This window comes from Rana temporaria, chromosome 3 (genome assembly GCF_905171775.1).
Source record: "Rana temporaria chromosome 3, aRanTem1.1, whole genome shotgun sequence".
Lineage (NCBI taxonomy): Eukaryota > Metazoa > Chordata > Amphibia > Anura > Ranidae > Rana > Rana temporaria.
The window spans coordinates 225,327,041-225,343,728 of record NC_053491.1 but is presented as its reverse complement, the minus strand read 5'-3'; the positions used below and the strand labels follow the sequence as shown (position 1 = coordinate 225,343,728).

Below are 16,688 nucleotides of genomic sequence, written 5' to 3'. Positions count from 1 at the left end.
AGTTACACTTTAGGCATTCAGTAGCACCTACATGCTCCTTCATTTGGCTTTTGGGCTGCCTATATAATAGGCAGCCCAACGGCCAACTGAAGCAGCTCACATGGCAGACTGACAACGCTGATGGTAATTTCTAGACAGTGACTTAGCATTGTCAGTATAATAGGAAGTGCTGTTACTGGCAAGATCTCCAGGTAAGAAACATACTGCATTCACAAATAATTTGCTTAAAGCAGAATTTTAGCCTAATGCCCCGTACACACGATCAGAATTTCAAAAATTTCTAAAATCCGATGGAATTCTTCGTCGGAATTCGGTTCAAGCTGTCTTGCATACACACTGTCAGACCAAATTCCTAACATCCAAAACGCGGTGACATAAAACACTACGACAAGCCGAGAAAAATTAAGTTCAATGCTTCCGAGCATGCGTCGACTTGATTCTGAGCATGCGTGTTTTTTTCTCCGTCGGAGTTCCACACAAAGGATAGGAATTTCCAATAGGAATTTTTTCCATCGGAAAAAAATAAAACATGTTCTATTTCTAAACTCTGATGCAAAAAGTCCTATGGTGCCCACATGCGGTCAGAATATCCATTAAAAAAATTTCGTCTGACTTTTTTCATGGGAAATTCCGTTCCTGTGTACATGGCATAAGTTTACATTCACACCGGTGATTTAACCAGTTGGATATCCCAAGGGAAAAGCCGAGAACCTGCTTGGGCAGTCTTTCCCCCTACACACGGACAGTTTTCCAGACAGGAAAACTGCGATGAAGCTTTGGCCGGGAATGCCGGCCGTGCGTATGCTCCATCACAGTTTTTCCCATAGAAAAACTGACAAAAAACACCGGGCAAAAACCGGCGGGAAAAAGGAGAACTGTTTCTCTTTTTTTGTCCGGTGGTTTTTGGGCAGTTTTCCCATCGGAAAAACTGCGAGGAGCATACACACGGCCGGGATTCCCGGCCAAAAGCTCTCCTCGCAGTTTTCCCGTCTGGAAAACCGGTCGTATGTACGAGGCATGAGTCTAAAATCTCCAAATTTGAAAAAAAAATGTGATTCCTGCAGGTGTGGTTGGGGCCTTTTTCGGTGGTGCACTAACAGTAATGCCGAGTGATTTCCATATAGTCCCAGTTCAAGAAAGTGAGGAAGAACTCTGGCAAAAATAACTTGAACGAGGTTTAACAGCAATACAAGGGGCAAGCAAAAGGTGCAGGGAGGGGTTAAGTGGATCTGAGCTACTGGAGTAATACAGAACTGGTGATGTGGCACTGCTCAGTGGTATGCTACATAAGTATGGTAATGTCTAAGGAGCCTGACGGCAAACTGTGTAACAGGTCTTGCTAGGTTTTGTGGTGCAAAGTGCTTGGTGGGTTGGTAACCCTCTCGCCAATTCTGCACTTCAGAGGTGTGTTCCAATGGCAGAGGGCCCCCTCATGGATCGATGGCTCGAGCTCCAGCGAACCCGCTCTGTACTGCTGCAGGCACAGATGATCATCGGTGAACCCGCTCTGTCTGGCTGTGGATGCAGTTAATGACCAGCTGGTCTGCTCTGTCTGGCTATGGATGAAGATGATAATACAGCTGTGCCTCTCTCGCCAGGTCCTCGAACACTGCAGCAGTGGAAAAAGGGAGACAGAAGAATTGGCAGCCAGCTACACTGCTTACACGTGACTCCCGTGGGAGTCTATTCCTGGAAGTGGGTGCAAATACCTGTATTATAGGTATCTGCACCCCCCTGAAAGGTGCCAAATGTGACACCGGAGGGGGGGAGGGTTCCGAAAAGCGGAGGTTCACTTTTTTTTTGGACCTCCGCTTTAACAAAAAAGAGTCTCTAGTTAGCATGGGGGCACCGGGGACCGGAAGACCAGCAAAGAATCGTCCCAGGTTAAGACAGCACTGTATCCCTGGACAGGTAAATGTCCATTAATTAAAAGTCAGCAGCTACACAGATTTAATTTGGTCATCAAAAACATTTTCGTCAAAATTTTCATTAGCAGCCTTTTTACAGTGACGAAAAGTACACCACATTTTTGTCCACTCACGAAAACTATGATGATAATCAATTCCATTTTTGGTAACGAACGAAAATGTGAGGGAGGGAGGTTTACCCTTGTTAACTTCCATTTTCCACATTTTACATCAATAGTAAAATGTACGTTGTTTGCCGCCATTGTGCTTAATTTTAAAGCACAACATGTTTGGTATCTGTTTACTCAGTGTGACATCATGCTTTATATTTTACAAAATTATGTATTTTGTTTTTGTGCATTAAAGTTTTAAAAAGTGTGACATTCAAAAAATGGTAAAATCCACCAATTTATTTTTTAGGGCCTCTGCTTTAAAAAAATGTTTCGTAACGTTTGGGGTTCTAACTTGTTTTCTAGGGAAAAAATAAATAAAAATTTTAACATGTAAACAAAAAGTGCCAGAAAATGCGCTGTCTCCAAATAGTTATTGATACTTCCTATCAGAGTGTAACTGCCTATGTTCCGTCAGATTTGGCGACCTGTCAAATTTCGTAATGGAAGTGACATTCCGCGACAGCCACCTTGGGACACCCCGCAGTTGGCCACAGTAAGGATACAGTGAGAAGGCAGCAAGCCGACATCTTTTTACACCCATCGGAGTACGTGTTTTAGTTTATTAAAAGTTAGCAGCTACAAAAAGCATAGCTGCTGCCTTCTAATAAACCAACACTTACCTGCCCCACGGTCCAGTGATCATCGTAACTGTGAGCACCCAGCCGTGACGGCTTAAAGTGGAGTTCCAGCCTTTTAGTGTTTATTAGAAGTCAGCAGCTACAAAAAGTGTAGCTGCTGACTTTTAATAAACAGACACTTACCATGTTCCAGCGATGTGGCCGCCCAGAGCTCCACTCCTCTCCCCCCTTCTCCGGCCGGCGCCTCCATTCATAGTGTGGGTCGCGCTCTATGAGTGGACAGGCGATCTCCTGGGACCTGTCGCGTGTCCCTGGAGATCGCCTAAATGGAGGGGCCACCTAAGGCGAGAAGAGAAGTCGCCGAGGCGGTCCCTGGGAGGAAGTGGGACAGGAAGTCCCACTCATACCGAAGCCCCCACCCCCCCCTAAAAAAATGACATGCCAAATGTGGCATGTAAGGGGGTGAGGAGTGCTTAAAGCGGAAGTTCCACTTTTGGGTGGAACTCCACTTTAAGGCTTCAAGGTCAGGCACACATGCAATCTCCTATTGGCCAGCAATCTTCTGGGACCTGAGTTGTGTCCCAGAAGATCGCTGGCAGGGAGGGGCCTAGGCGGCTGAAAAAAGGAAGGAGGAAGTCCCACTAAAAAGAGGGTACACACTCCCCTCACAAAAAAAATAACATGCCAAATGTGCCATGTCATTGGGCGAGGAATGCTTAAAGCGGAAGTTCACTTTTGGGTGGAACTCCGCTTTAACTGAGCTTATACAGTGTAAGGACCAGTTCACACCACATGCAGTCCAGTGTGTTTTTTTCTGCATCAAACACGCATGGAAAGTAGGTTATATGATTTACAAGGGCATAGTTCACACCAGTGTTGTCAGTTCCAGGGCTTTTTCCTGCATTTTTTCTGCACTGGGCTGTACTGGAACGCATGAAAAACTCACTGAAATGCACTTGAACGCATTAAAAAATGCACTGGACCCTAGTATAGTGGGGAAAAAAATAAGGAAAAAATAAGAAAAAGCACCTGGAATGCATCAGAAAACCAATCAAAAACGCACCAAAAAAGCATTAAAAACACACATGCAGAAACGCATTTGGAACGGGTCCTGGAGTGCGTTTTTGTGGTGTGAACCGCCTTAAGACAATCTTTTAAAGTCAGTCTGAGTGTTTTCATGTTGCATTTTAAAAGCAGCGGCAAGTGTGCGGATCTTATGCCGCGTACACACAATAATTTTTCGGGTTGTAAAAAACGATGGTTTTTAAAAATGTCATTTAAAATGATTGTGTGTGGGCTTCAGAGCATTTTTCGGGTTCTGAAAAACGGGCCAAATTTTTTTTCGAACATGCTCTATTTTTTCACACCGTTTCAAACGTGTCGTTTTTCTGGTTGTAAAAAATGGTCGTGTGTGGGCTTTAACGACGTGAAAAACCCGCGCATGCTCAAGTTATGAGACAGGAGCGCTCGTTCTGGTAAAACTACCGTTCGTAATGGAGTAAGCACATTCATCACGCTGTAACAGACAAAAAAGCGAAAATCGTCTTTTACTAACACGGAATCAGCTAAAGCAGCCCCAAGGGTGGCGTCATCCGAATGGAACTTCCCCTTTATAGTGCCGTCGTACGTGTTGTACGTCACCGCGCTTTGCTAGAGCATTTTTTTTGTTCACGATCGTGTGTAGGCAAGGCCGTTTTAATGATGAAGTTGAAAAAAAATCGTTTTTTCTAGAGCCTGAAAAACGTTGTTTTTACAACCCGAAAAATTATCGTGTGTACGCGGCATCACAGGTTTGCTGATCTCACAGAACACCGCTGTTAAAATTCAACATCAAAACAGTCACACGGATTTTTAATCCTGTATTTTACTATATAAGCTCTGTTTACTGCTAAAAATAAGTGCAAAAAATGCAAGACCGGTCGGTGTAAAAAGATGTCCGCTTGCCGCCTTTTCACTGTATCCTTACTGTGGATGAGCATGTGGTGTAGCAAGATGACGGCGACGAAACACCTGCCCGTATCGCAGCCTGCAGGATCGTGGTATTTTTTTTTTTTTTAGAGACTTGTATACCATTGCACTGTGCAATGCTTTACAGGTCCCTAACAATAAATGAATGCATATTTTTTTTTACCTGAAAAAAAAATGTGCATTTATTCTTTTGTTTTGAAAATAAAGTGCACTTAAAGAATTTTTTTCCAAGAAAATAAATAAAATAAATGTAAATTTTTTATTTATTTTTTTCAGGTAAAAAAAAATATGCATTTATTTATTTGTTTATTGCAGATGCCTTGTTTTAGACGGCTCTGCTCTTTTATGTATATTTTGAACTCCTCTAACCCTAATCTGGTTATGGGCAAATAGTCTGAGTTATTGCTAAGTAGCCAATAACCGATTAATATATTTTATTATCACGTTGTGATTACAGACATCTTCCACCAATCAGCTCTCCGTACATTTGACTTCCTTCATACGCTATATAGCAAGACGCCGACGTCAAGTGACTGCCTCTTCCGCAGTCCGCTCCTATTGGCCAGTTCAGAGTCGCTGGCTCTCCGATTGGCTGTCATGTGAAAAGTTCGCCGTGAATGGCTGGAGAGCTTTGTGCCTGATTTGAATGCAACAGTTACGAACAGGCGGGGAGTAAGGATAGTTGCAGGTAGCAGCGTAGCGGTGCGGGAACTCGGTGAGTGATTGTAGTCTTCGTATAGAATGTTGTGTGGTATAGTCCTCTTCATAGTGGGTTTTGTAATACTATGCACGGCTTTGTGTTTAGTCTAGTCACACAACGACCGCGTGTATGGCTGTATTCCGAGTATTGCTGCCTTGTGTATCCTTGTAGTAGTATGCTGGGGTTATCGTGCTACAGCCTGGAGTGTGCCTCGCCTATACTGGACGAGGTCTCTCAATGTGTGCTCAGCTACCCCCCTCAGCCTGCTAAATAAAACCCCACCATGCTGCACTTTGTATCTCCCCGTTTATTAAATATCTCCCCGTTTATTAAATATCTCCCCTTCCCCAAGGTTTTACTGTATATTGCAGCTTAGCGAACCTCGGATATGGAGGCTGCTTTTAGTTTATTTTAAGGCTCCCCATGGCTCCCCTTTATTGTCTCCGGGGGATCCTGTGATTTGCACACTTCTGCCTCTCCATGTCTACACCAAACGGGCTGTACTTCAAACATTGCCCCTTTTTTACACCTGTGTCCCATTGGGACGTTTTCCCTTCACTTCCTGTCCCGAAACCGGAAGCGATAGGAAACCAGACTGTTAAAGGGGGTTGTAAAGGCAAAAAGGTTTTTTTATCTTAAAGAGGGGGTCCGGGGAAAAAAATAAAAGCCAGCAGCTACATATACTGCAGCTGCTGGATTTAAAGCGGATCTCCACTCTAAAGTGAAGTCGCGCTGATCGGCACCCTCCCCCCCTCCGGTGTCACATTTGACACCTTTCAGGGGAGAGGGGGGTGCAGATACCTGTCTACAGACAGGTATCTGCACCCACTTCCGGCCACACGATACGGGCAAAAGACAGTTTTTTTCCTTACTTTCCGTCCCCCGTTGTATGCTGGGAACACTCGGCTCCCAGCACACAGCGGGAGCCAATCGGCGGGCGCAGCGCGACTCGCGCATGCGCTGTAGGGAACCGGACAGTGAAGCCGGAGCGCTTCACTTCCTGGTTCCCTCAACGTGGATGGAGGGGGGAGCAGCAGGGTGACGAGCGATCGCTCGTCATCTGCTGCGGACGGCGCTGGACTCCAGGACAGGTAAGTGTCCTTATATTAAAAGTCAGCAGCTGCAGTATTTGTAGCTGCTGGCTTTTAATATATTTTTTTAGTGGCAAATCCACTTTAAATAAATGGACACTTACCTGTCCTGGAGTCCAGTGATGTCGGCAGTAAGGTTCCCGGTGTCAAGCCGAAATGGCTACACTGCCAGGTTCCCTTGCCTGCAATGGCGGCGGCAGTGTAGCTTTTTGGCTTCACACAGGGAACCCTACTGCGCATGCGTGAGGCCCCGCTCCTCCTTTTACCCCGGCGGCCAGGGGAGGAGGGAGCGAGCTGCACGGTGACGTCACTGCCACGTCGCAGCCGGACTCCCGGAAGTGGGAAAGGATACCTGTCAAAGACAGGTATCCTGTCCCCCCTCCCCCCAAAAGGTGCCAATTGTGGCAGCAGAGGGGGGGAGGAATCCGATGAGCAGAAGTTTCACTTTAGGGTGGAGCTCTGCTTTAAAGTGGATGTAAGCCCTCCATACACCCAGTGAAGTGAAATGCCTCAAATGATACACAGATGAAACAAATCTCCCTACATAAGTTTTGCGTGTATATCTGCTGTCTTCTAGAGCTGCACAATTAAAGCGGTTGTAAACCGCATAAACTTTTTTTTTTTTTTCCCCCCAAACCTGCAATGCAAAAGGCATAATAGGCTAGTATGCACCGCATACTAGCCTATTATGAAATACTTACCTCGGAACGAGGTGTGTACCACTTACCTGGTCCACGCCGAGCAGGATGTCATCTTGCTCCGGCGTGTCTTCCGGGTATCGCCGCTCCAGCGCTGTGATTGGCTGGAGCGGCGTGCGCGCGGGAGATTTAAAATCGGCAGGGTCCGGCGATGCCGGTCCTTCAGCCGTGGATTCCCCCCTGCGCATGCGCCGCCCGCATTGCGGGGGTAATATCTCCTAAACCGTGCAGGTTTAGGAGATATTATCCTTGCCTACAGGTAAGCCATGTTGTAGGCTTACCTGTAGGTAAAAGTCCAAATAGTGGGTTTACAACCACTTTAATCGTTAAATTGTGTTGTCAATTCGATCTCCAATGCAGAGTTTGCCAATTCTTTCATATAAGTGGAGAGACAGGCATTCTGCCAAGTTTTTAACAAGAAACATTGTAACTAACTCTTCCTTCTTGGATCAAAGGGATAAACTTCTTTGTGTAAAGTTAAAGAAAAAGCAGTCTGCCAAGTAACATTATGTTACAGAATTTCTTTTCAGCACTGGAAACGAAGTCTGGGCATACAGCTGATTGGAGGAAAGGCGCGCACACCCCCCCTCTCCACATAGGAAAAGACTTGCAGAGCTGTTTTGTGAATAGTTCATCTCTCTTCAAATCTATTTATAGCAACCTCCCACCACACAATTCAGCCTGGTTTTTATCACGGTTGATGGAGAACTTGTCAGAAGTTGTCAGGCTGATAACAGAAGAACTGAGCAGAAGAAAGCCACTAGACTTTGCTTTGAACAGAGATAAGAAAACACTGCAGATATATGTGCCTAGCTCAAATTTCATGAATCTGGTTCACATCCATTTTAATGCATTAAAGCGGAGGTTCACCCAAATAACATCTTTATAAGACCAAATTCTTTATACTTCTAACATGTACATTTTTTTCTTCTTTAGGCTGTACATACCTTATAATCTATATTTGCAATCCTGCTTCCGGGGCCTCACTCCCGCGGGAGTAGGCGTTTCCAAGCTGAGCCGCAATGTAATCTGGGAGTTCGCCCAGATGATTAATGTCCTTCAGAAAATGTTCCCCCCGGCGGATAAGGCCGCCGCCCCCCCCCCCCCTCCCCCGTATTGCGTAGGCGCGTCACGAGAGTCACAGCGTTTCCGAAAGGAGCCGAACATGTAGAGCCGCGATTTAGCTCTACACAGCACCTGCGCACAAACTAGGAGCCGTGTAGAGCTGACTGCGCAGGCGCCGTATAGAGCTGACTCGAAAGCTCTACATGTTCGGCTCCTTTCGGAAACTCCGTGATGCGCCTACGCAATACGGGGGGGGGCGGCCTTATCCGCCGGGGGGAACATTTTCTGAAGGACATCAATCATCTGGGCCAACTCCCAGATTACATTGCGGCTCAGCTTGGAAACGCCTACTCCCACGGGAGTGAGTACCCGGATTGCAAATATAGATTATAAGGTATGTACAGCCTAAAAAAAAAAAAAAAATCCTACTGTACATGTTAGAAGTATAAATAATTTGGTCTTATAAAGATTTTATTTGGGTGAACCTCCGCTTTAAGATAAAAAACCTGTGTGTAGTACCCCCTAATTACTTACCTGAGCCCCTTCTCTCTCCAGCGATGTCCACGAATGTCTATGCCATGGGTCTTCAAACTACTGCCCTCCAGTTGTTCAGGAACTACAATTCCCATCATGCCTAGTCATGTCTGTGAATGTCAGTGTGTTACAATGCCTCATGGGATGTGTAGTTGAAGGGCCGTAGTTTGAGGATCCCTGGTCTAAGCCGTCTGGTACACACCTGGTTTGCTGCCGCAGCTGTCAATCAAGGTCATTCAGCCTTTCAGTGACTTTACAATCACTTTAAACCCCCTTTCACACTTGTGCGACTTTTCCTGCGACTTTGGACATCAGCGTCACATGCCAACTCGTACTCCATGATCACCATTTATATCTGTGTGACTTCAATCACATAACTTTAAAGTAGTCCCTAAACTACTTGAGTTTGACTTTGATGCGAGTTGAGGTCCATAGACCTCAAGTTTTCACAGGCATTCCCTGAAATCGCAGCAAAATCGATCGACTTTCAAGTCACGGCAGTGTGACAGGGGCCTTAACAAGTTAAAGTGGAGTTCCACCCAAAAGTGGTAGATCTGCTTCCTGGTAGGTGGCATTAGTTTGCCGTGTTTTTTTTTTTTTTTTTTTTTTTTCTCTGATTCATTTCTGGATGAAGGACTAATAGAGGAATCTCCCTAATAGGGGTACAGACAGCAACAACAATTGATGAGGTGTAATGCCTGTCCATTCTTTCCAAAAAAAAAGTTTTGGTCTTAAGGTATACTTTAGTGTTGAAATAAAATAAAACGGTATTGCACGTGAATATTAAAATCTTGTATAGTCAGCAGATTTCCAACTCTTGATACCTCAGGCTGAAAAAGCGTCCTTGCAAGGCTGGATCTGCTGAAACATAGATTTGTGTACTAGAGACCTTGTTGCATGGACCCTTTTGTCTTTTCCTTGATAGTTAAAGTGGTTCTAAAGGCAGGACATTTTTGTACTCTGCATTAGGGGTAAAATGGCCCAGTATTTGTATCGACCTCCTCACCCCCCACCTTCCTCTCTGATCTGTAGTTTGGCTGAACACAGTGCAAAGGGACTCAGTTATTTGGTATGAAAATACCTCTTTGCTCCATGAAATGTGCAGTATTTTGTTTCTCTGTAAGGCCTCATTCACACGGTAACGCTCCAAATATGCTGGATTTTATTTTCTGGCAGAAATAAAATCGTATGTATGCAAGTATTGCATTCAGCGTAAATGCATTCTACTAACAAGAATATACATTTTCTTCTGGCCACTGGAATAAATTCTGCACATTTAAGACTCGTTTTACGTGCATAAAAACAATTCTAATCTGCTCCCCAAACGCACTTGGTATTGCATTCCTGTGACTCAGACGTCACAGAGCTGGTGCAGGGATCTCAACAATAATGTCTGACAGTCTCTGCTCTGTGGTCAGAGCTGAGAACTGAGCGATCAGCAGTCTTTATTGCTCAGTTCTTGGTGTAGAGCCAGAGGGGGACAGCTGCAATATTAACCCCTTCAGATCCGCGCTATAGCCAAATGATGGCTACAGCACGGACCTTTTTTGCCGGGAGGTCATCAATAGATGTCCTCCCCTTAGCATGCTCCCCGCACGCCCTGTGATCACTGAGACTTGGGTGATCACAGATCCGAGTAAGGGGCCGATCCCACCCCCTTACCACATGATCAGCTGTCAGCCATCACGTGATCAGCTGATCACGCGATGTAAACAAAAGCTCGGTAATTATTTTTTTTTTCTTTCTCGCGCTGACCGCATGAGGAGAAAAAAAAAAGCATATCACCGGCTCTTGTGCAAGGGACATCGATCCCGAAGAGGAAGGGACACATGCACCTCATCAGTGCCCAAAGTACCACCCATCAATGCCCACCAGTGGTGCTAATCGGTGCCACCTAGCACTGCTGCCGATCAGTGCCCACCAGGGCAGCCTCATCAGCATACATCAATGAAGGACAACAATTACCTGTTTGCTACATTTTATAACAAAATATAAAATGGTTTTGTATTTTTTGTTGAATTTTTTTTTTTAAACAAAAAACGCAGAGGTGATCATATGCCACCAAAAGAAAGCTCTATATGTGGGGATAAAAATGTCATTTGGGTACAGGGTTGTGAGAGCGCTGAAAATTGGTCTGGGCAAGGGTAGGGGGTTTAAGTGCCCAGTAAGCAAGTGGTCAAATCAATACTGCAGCCATCTAGATGAATATGATTCTTTATTTTTATTTCTGGACTTTTTTATTAACCACTTACCCCCCGGACCATATTGCTGCCCAAAGACCAGAGTACTTTTTGCAATTCGGTACTCTGTCGCTTTAACAGACAATTGCGCGGTCGTGCGACGTGGCTTCCAAACAAAATTGGCGTCCTTTTTTTCCCACAAATAGAGCTTTCTTTTGGTGGTATTTGATCACCTCTGCGGTTTTTAGTTTTTGCGCTATAAACAAAAATAGAGCGACAATTTTGAAAAAAATGAATATTTTTTACATTTTGCTATAATAAATATCCCCCAAAAATATATAAAAAAACTATTTTTTTCCTCAGATTAGGCCGATACGTTTTCTTCTACATATTTTTCGTAAAAAAAAATCGCAATAAGCGTTTATTGATTGGTTTGCGCAAAAGTTACAGCGTTTACAAAATAGGGGGTAGTTTTATGTCATTTTTATTATATTTTTTTTACTAGTAATGGCGGCGATCAGCGATTTTTTTTTTTTTTTTTTTTTTTTTTTATTTTTTTTTTTTTTCGGTACTGCGACATTATGGCGGACACTTTGGACACTTTTGACACATTTTTGGGACCATTGGCATTTTTATAGCGATCAGTGCTATAAAAATGCATTGGATTACTATAAAAATGCCACTGGCAGTGAAGGGGTTAACACTAGGGGGCGGGGAAGGGGTTAAGTATGCCTGGGTGTGTTCTTACTGTGGGGGGGGGGGGGTGGCCTCACTAGGGGAAACACTGATCCTCGGTTCATACATTGTATGAACCGAAGAAAAGCATTTCCCCCACTGACAGGACCGAGAGCTGTGTGTTTACACACACAGCTCCCGGTCCCTGCTCTGTACCGAGCGATCGCGTGTGCCCGGCGGCGATCGCGCCCGCCAGGCACGGGAGTCGGGGGCGAGCGGGGGGCGCGCGCGCCCCTAGTGGCGGCTGGGAGAGAGGACGTCATATTACGTGCTCTCGACCAGCAGAGCCACCTTGTGGACGTATTTCGACGGTGCGGCGACGGCAAGTGGTTAAAACTGAACTCCAGGATAAGCAAATATCTAAATACATTCACCATGTATTTTCCTCCTTGATTCTTTGTGTGATTGTGTATATCTTCCAGATCTGTGTGCAGTAATCCTGTGTGTAGGAGCTTCCTGCAATAAAGACCGGTCACTGCTGTTCTCTCATTGTGTAGGGCAGTGTTTCTCAACTCCAGTCCTCAGGGCGCACCAACAGGTCATGTTTTTCAGGATTTCCCTCAGATGAAACTGCTGTGGTAATTACTAAGGCAGTGAAACTGATAAAATCACCTGTGCAAAATAATGGAAAGCCTGAAAACAAGACCTGTTGGTGCGCCTTGAGGACTGGAGTTGAGAAACACTGGTGTAGGGTGATTGGTCCTGTCTCCACCCCCCTCCTTTTGTTTTCTGCACACAGCCTGTAGTGGGTAGAGCTGTGCCCCTCTAAACTGCTCAGCTCTCTGCACCCATTCTATTTGTACTGTTTACTATTATCGAAAATCCCAAATTTTGTGCTTGTATCAGAACGCTAATAGAGGGGAAATCTTCCAATGGGGACTCTAGTTCTGGTGACACACCAGGATTCCCACACTTTGGAGGGAGTTTCTCACTTCCTGGGAAAGAAAGTAAACAGGAATCTATCCAGTGGGATAGAGATGGTGGTGGGGGGGGCGGACAGGGATAATATCACTATCCAAAATGGAGAGAAAAAAGTTTCTCTTGCATACATTCATTCATTCATTCATTCATTCATTGAGGGACACAGTGCTTCTATTCTTGACGATATAGCTATACCGCCAGCTACAGTAGTGGGATACTATGCAAACAAACACTTCTCTGCTATAAGCAAGCCAGTTTTTTTTTTTTTTTTTTTTTCTCTTCTTTCTCACACCTTGTGATGCCCCTGGGACATTCCAATGGTCAAGAATAGAGGAATGTCTTTAGCTTTTCTATCTTTATACTGCTTTGTGACTAACTGGCTTGCCAATAGCAGGGAGCGTGTTGATACCATCTAGGACTTATCATAGGCAGTGCTGTCCTTTGGCCTAGTGTCCTACTCCTGTAGGTGGTGGTGTAACCCTATGGTCAAGATCAAGAATAGAAGAGCTTTGTCTGTCACTGAAATCAAAGAGGAATTTTCAGTTTTTGCCTTTAGTTACACTTTTTAAAGTGGATGTTCACCCAAAATCCAACTAACACTATACCTACTAGCAGCCACATTCTAGCCCTGTAAAGAAGAGCTCGCTATACATGCCTTTTCTTGAGCGTACACAGTCCAGGTTCCAGCGGTGGAAGCTGTCTGCAGGAGAGAACCGACAACGGTTCAGAAATGACTGAGAAGTGACGTCACCCATAGACTTGCTATGGTGCTTCCATTGTCGGCTGCCTCTTCTGCACACTCCTACACACTGAAGCTGCTGCTGACAGCTCAGCCTGGGGCCAGACTGGCTGCAGAAAAGGTTTGTACATTGATCTCTTCTTTACAGAGCTAGGTAGATTTTTAAATGTGGCTGCGAGTAGGTTTAGAATTGTAGGCTGAACTACTTTAAAGCGGAGTTCCACCCAAACGTGGAACTTCCGCTTAATCCACTCCTCTCTCCGTTACATGCCCCATTTGGCATGTCATTTTTTTGGGGGGGGAGTGGGGGCTTCAGGAGGAGTGGGACTACCTGTCCCACTTCCTCCTTCCGCTGAGGGGCTGCTAAGGCGATACGTCATATCGCCTTTTGGAAGCCCCTCCCTGTAGGCGATCGCCTGGGACACGTGACAGGTCCCAGGCGATCGCCTATCCAATCGGATGGCGCAGCGCCGCTCGCGAATGCGCAGTGGGTGCCCGGCTGTCAAGCCGAAAGCTGTCACAGCCGGGTGCCCACACTTGGAATGAAGATGCCGGCCGAGAGGGGGGGGGAGAGGAGCGGAGCCCTTGCCGGCGCATCGCTGGAACGTGGAGCAGGTGAGTGTATGTTTATTAAAAGCCAGCACCTACACTTTTTGTAGCTGCTGACTTTTAATAAACATTAAAAATGACTGGAACACCCCTTTAATGTATGGCACAATCAGGTTACCAAACGTTCTGCTTCATGAATACACGCCTTGGATCTATTTTTTTTTTTTTTTTTTTTTTTTTAAATCTGTATCTTCCTTTACGAACTGTGATATTTGTGTGATTGTGGCTTTCATGGTCTGTTGCATTTGTAGTGCTGAAGGGTTTATGATACTGGATTATTCTGTTTTTCTCTGAAATATTTGAGCAGAATCTCGAAAAAATAAAGCGTTCAGGCACTGCAACACAATTCCAAAGCAAGAGAGTCTTTGGCCTTTGCACGCAGTACTATTATCTTGTTTTCAGCAATTTTATCCATCATATTTAAATTAACTTGCACTATATTTCCAAAAGGGAAAAAGAACATCAACAACCCTCAACATGGCAACCAGTGTAATTTCTCCTGGCCTTGGGGTGCTGTCCGATGATGAGGAGTCTCCAGTTTTTGAATCTACAGCTGCTGACTGTGCTGAAGGGATCCGCAAAGAGCTTCTTGGTGAATTCTCTGTTATTTCACCAGGACTAGGACACCCTTCTCAGGTAAATGTGAATATTTATTGCCTCACACCTACAAATGTCTTATCCTGTCTTGGTTGATCAACTTGTGGTGTATGTTCATAAATTTTTTTTGCATAATGTTGCCTGCATGATGTAATCATAAAGATGTAAGAGCAGATTACTTTTGCAATATAAGCTGACCATTGTACCAACTCATCTGAACTCTGAGGCAGATCTTGTATAGCATATACAACCTAGCATGTGTCTACTGGAAATCCATTTTTTATTTTTGTACATTTTCTGTTACAACAAACTATTTCCTATATCTGCTATTCCATATTTATCTACCACAGTTCTCACTGAGTTGTGAAATCCTGGTTCTTTAGACTTGATATGATTTTCCTGATGTCCATTAAAGAGGAACTAAACTTCGAAAGCAGTGCTGACAGACTTGCTATGTCTTGTTCTGGAGACAATTTTTTTTTTTTTTGTTTAGCGGCCATCTTGATAGAGGCATGTCTTTTTGCCCCCTTGTGTTAGAGCTTTTAGTAAGGAGAACAGTGAGCAACACAGTAGTAAAATTTGCAAAATGTCCTGACACATTAGTCAGAAGCAGTATGGCCTTAGATTCTCACTACAGGCATACAGCTAGAAGGCACCTTTTTTGTTCTTTTAGGAAGAATTACAGAAAGTTACTTTTTTTTTTTTTTTTTATCCCAGAGTGCTGAATAGGCACAATTAACATTCTATCTTTTTCCTATAGCATAACAGATCCTTGCTTTTGGTAGTAAACTCTGTTGCACCACTTCTGCCTACAGGTAAGCCTATAATAAGGCTTACCTGTAGGTACTGTGAAAATCTCCAAACTTGCACTGTTTAGGAGATATTCAGAGTGCATGCAGCTGGTAACCCCAGCAGTGGATGCGCTCTGAAGGTTCGACACACAGTGCCGAACCTCCAGAGCTTGTGTCTTAAACGGAAGCTCCTGCAGACATGCGTAATCGTGACTTCATGGTGCTCCCGGCCATGTAGCTGGGGGCGTGAACCTGGAAAGATGGAAGCCCTCTCAGCGGTGAAAGCGTGCCGCTGGACAGCTTTTGTTTTTCTCGTAATGTGCTAGTATGCGATGCATATTATGACATTGCCTTGCAGGGATTTTTTTTCACCAAATGCTGTTTTATAATGCTTTAACGTATACCAGGTGTCATGGTTGGCTTGGTCTTGAGTGCTTTGGTCCAAAAAGAAAATTTAGGGCTGCTTTGCTTGCGGGTAATGATCTGTTTAAAAAAAAAAAAAAATACATCTTTCATTATCCCCCATTTATTTATTTAGACAATACTTGATGAAGGAACGGACAAAGTAATGGTGTATGTTAGGATCAGACCTTTTGTCGATGGAGAATTGAATAAGAAAGAGGACCAGGTAAGATGAAATTGTTTTAGCTTGTGTTCTGTTGTATTTTCTGTTGTATTTTTCATTTTATGTATCTTGACTTCATGCATGTCTTTGTAGGGATGTGTGGTGGTAGAAAATCAGGAGACTCTCATCTTGAGAGCCCCAAAAGATTCTTTCACAATGAAGAACACTGAGCGTGGAATGGGACAGAGTGCTCACAAGTTCACCTTCTCTCAGGTAATGAAATTCCCACTAGATGTGAAGAACATAAAAAAAAAAACCCCCATATACAAAGTTCTCGTGGGTAGGCAAAGAGGACAGGTGGACAAACTGCAGCTAATATTTATTTAGTGCACACAACAGAATAACCTTATCTTTTACATATTGCCTCAAAACTGCACGTGCCCATGAAATGGCCAAAAATGACAGTACCCCAAATTTGTCCATAAGCGATGCATTTAAAGGTTATTTTAGTTAACCATGAAATATGGCCTTAGAATTATTGCTCTCACACATCTGTTTGTGGTGATGCCTTGCATGTGACATGATTGCTATGTACATACAGGTGCATCTCATAAAATAGAATATCATCAAAAAGTTAACTTAAGTAATTCCATTCAAAAAGTTACTCATATTTTATATAGATGCGTCGCACTCAGATTTTATGCTTTTTTCTTTAAATTACTTAAAGTGGAGTTTCCATCCCAAATTTTTTTTTCATTATTGTGCTCATTAGACCTAAAAAGGTAAAAAAAAAATGTTTTTAACTCTGGAAATGCCTGTTATGCGGTCCCACGAAAT

At 44.2% G+C, this 16,688-nt stretch overlaps 1 protein-coding gene across 3 annotated transcripts in view; it reads left to right on the top strand.

Annotated features, from left to right (window-relative positions):
* The first annotated feature begins 5,198 nt into the window (after positions 1–5,198).
* The window catches only part of KIF20A (kinesin family member 20A), a 32,301-nt gene continuing 20,811 nt past the window's right edge, over positions 5,199–16,688 (top strand). For 2 of the 3 annotated variants that reach the window (XM_040344367.1, XM_040344365.1), the window contains exons 1-5: positions 5,291–5,345; positions 7,011–7,012; positions 14,349–14,534; positions 15,825–15,914; positions 16,005–16,124. In XM_040344367.1, the coding sequence (XP_040200301.1) occupies positions 14,376–14,534; positions 15,825–15,914; positions 16,005–16,124 (369 nt within the window). In that variant the 5' untranslated portion in view covers positions 5,291–5,345; positions 7,011–7,012; positions 14,349–14,375. Of the gene's footprint in view, positions 5,346–7,010; positions 7,013–14,348; positions 14,535–15,824; positions 15,915–16,004; positions 16,125–16,688 lie in introns of all 3 variants that reach the window. The other variant, XM_040344366.1, reaches the window with a different exon arrangement.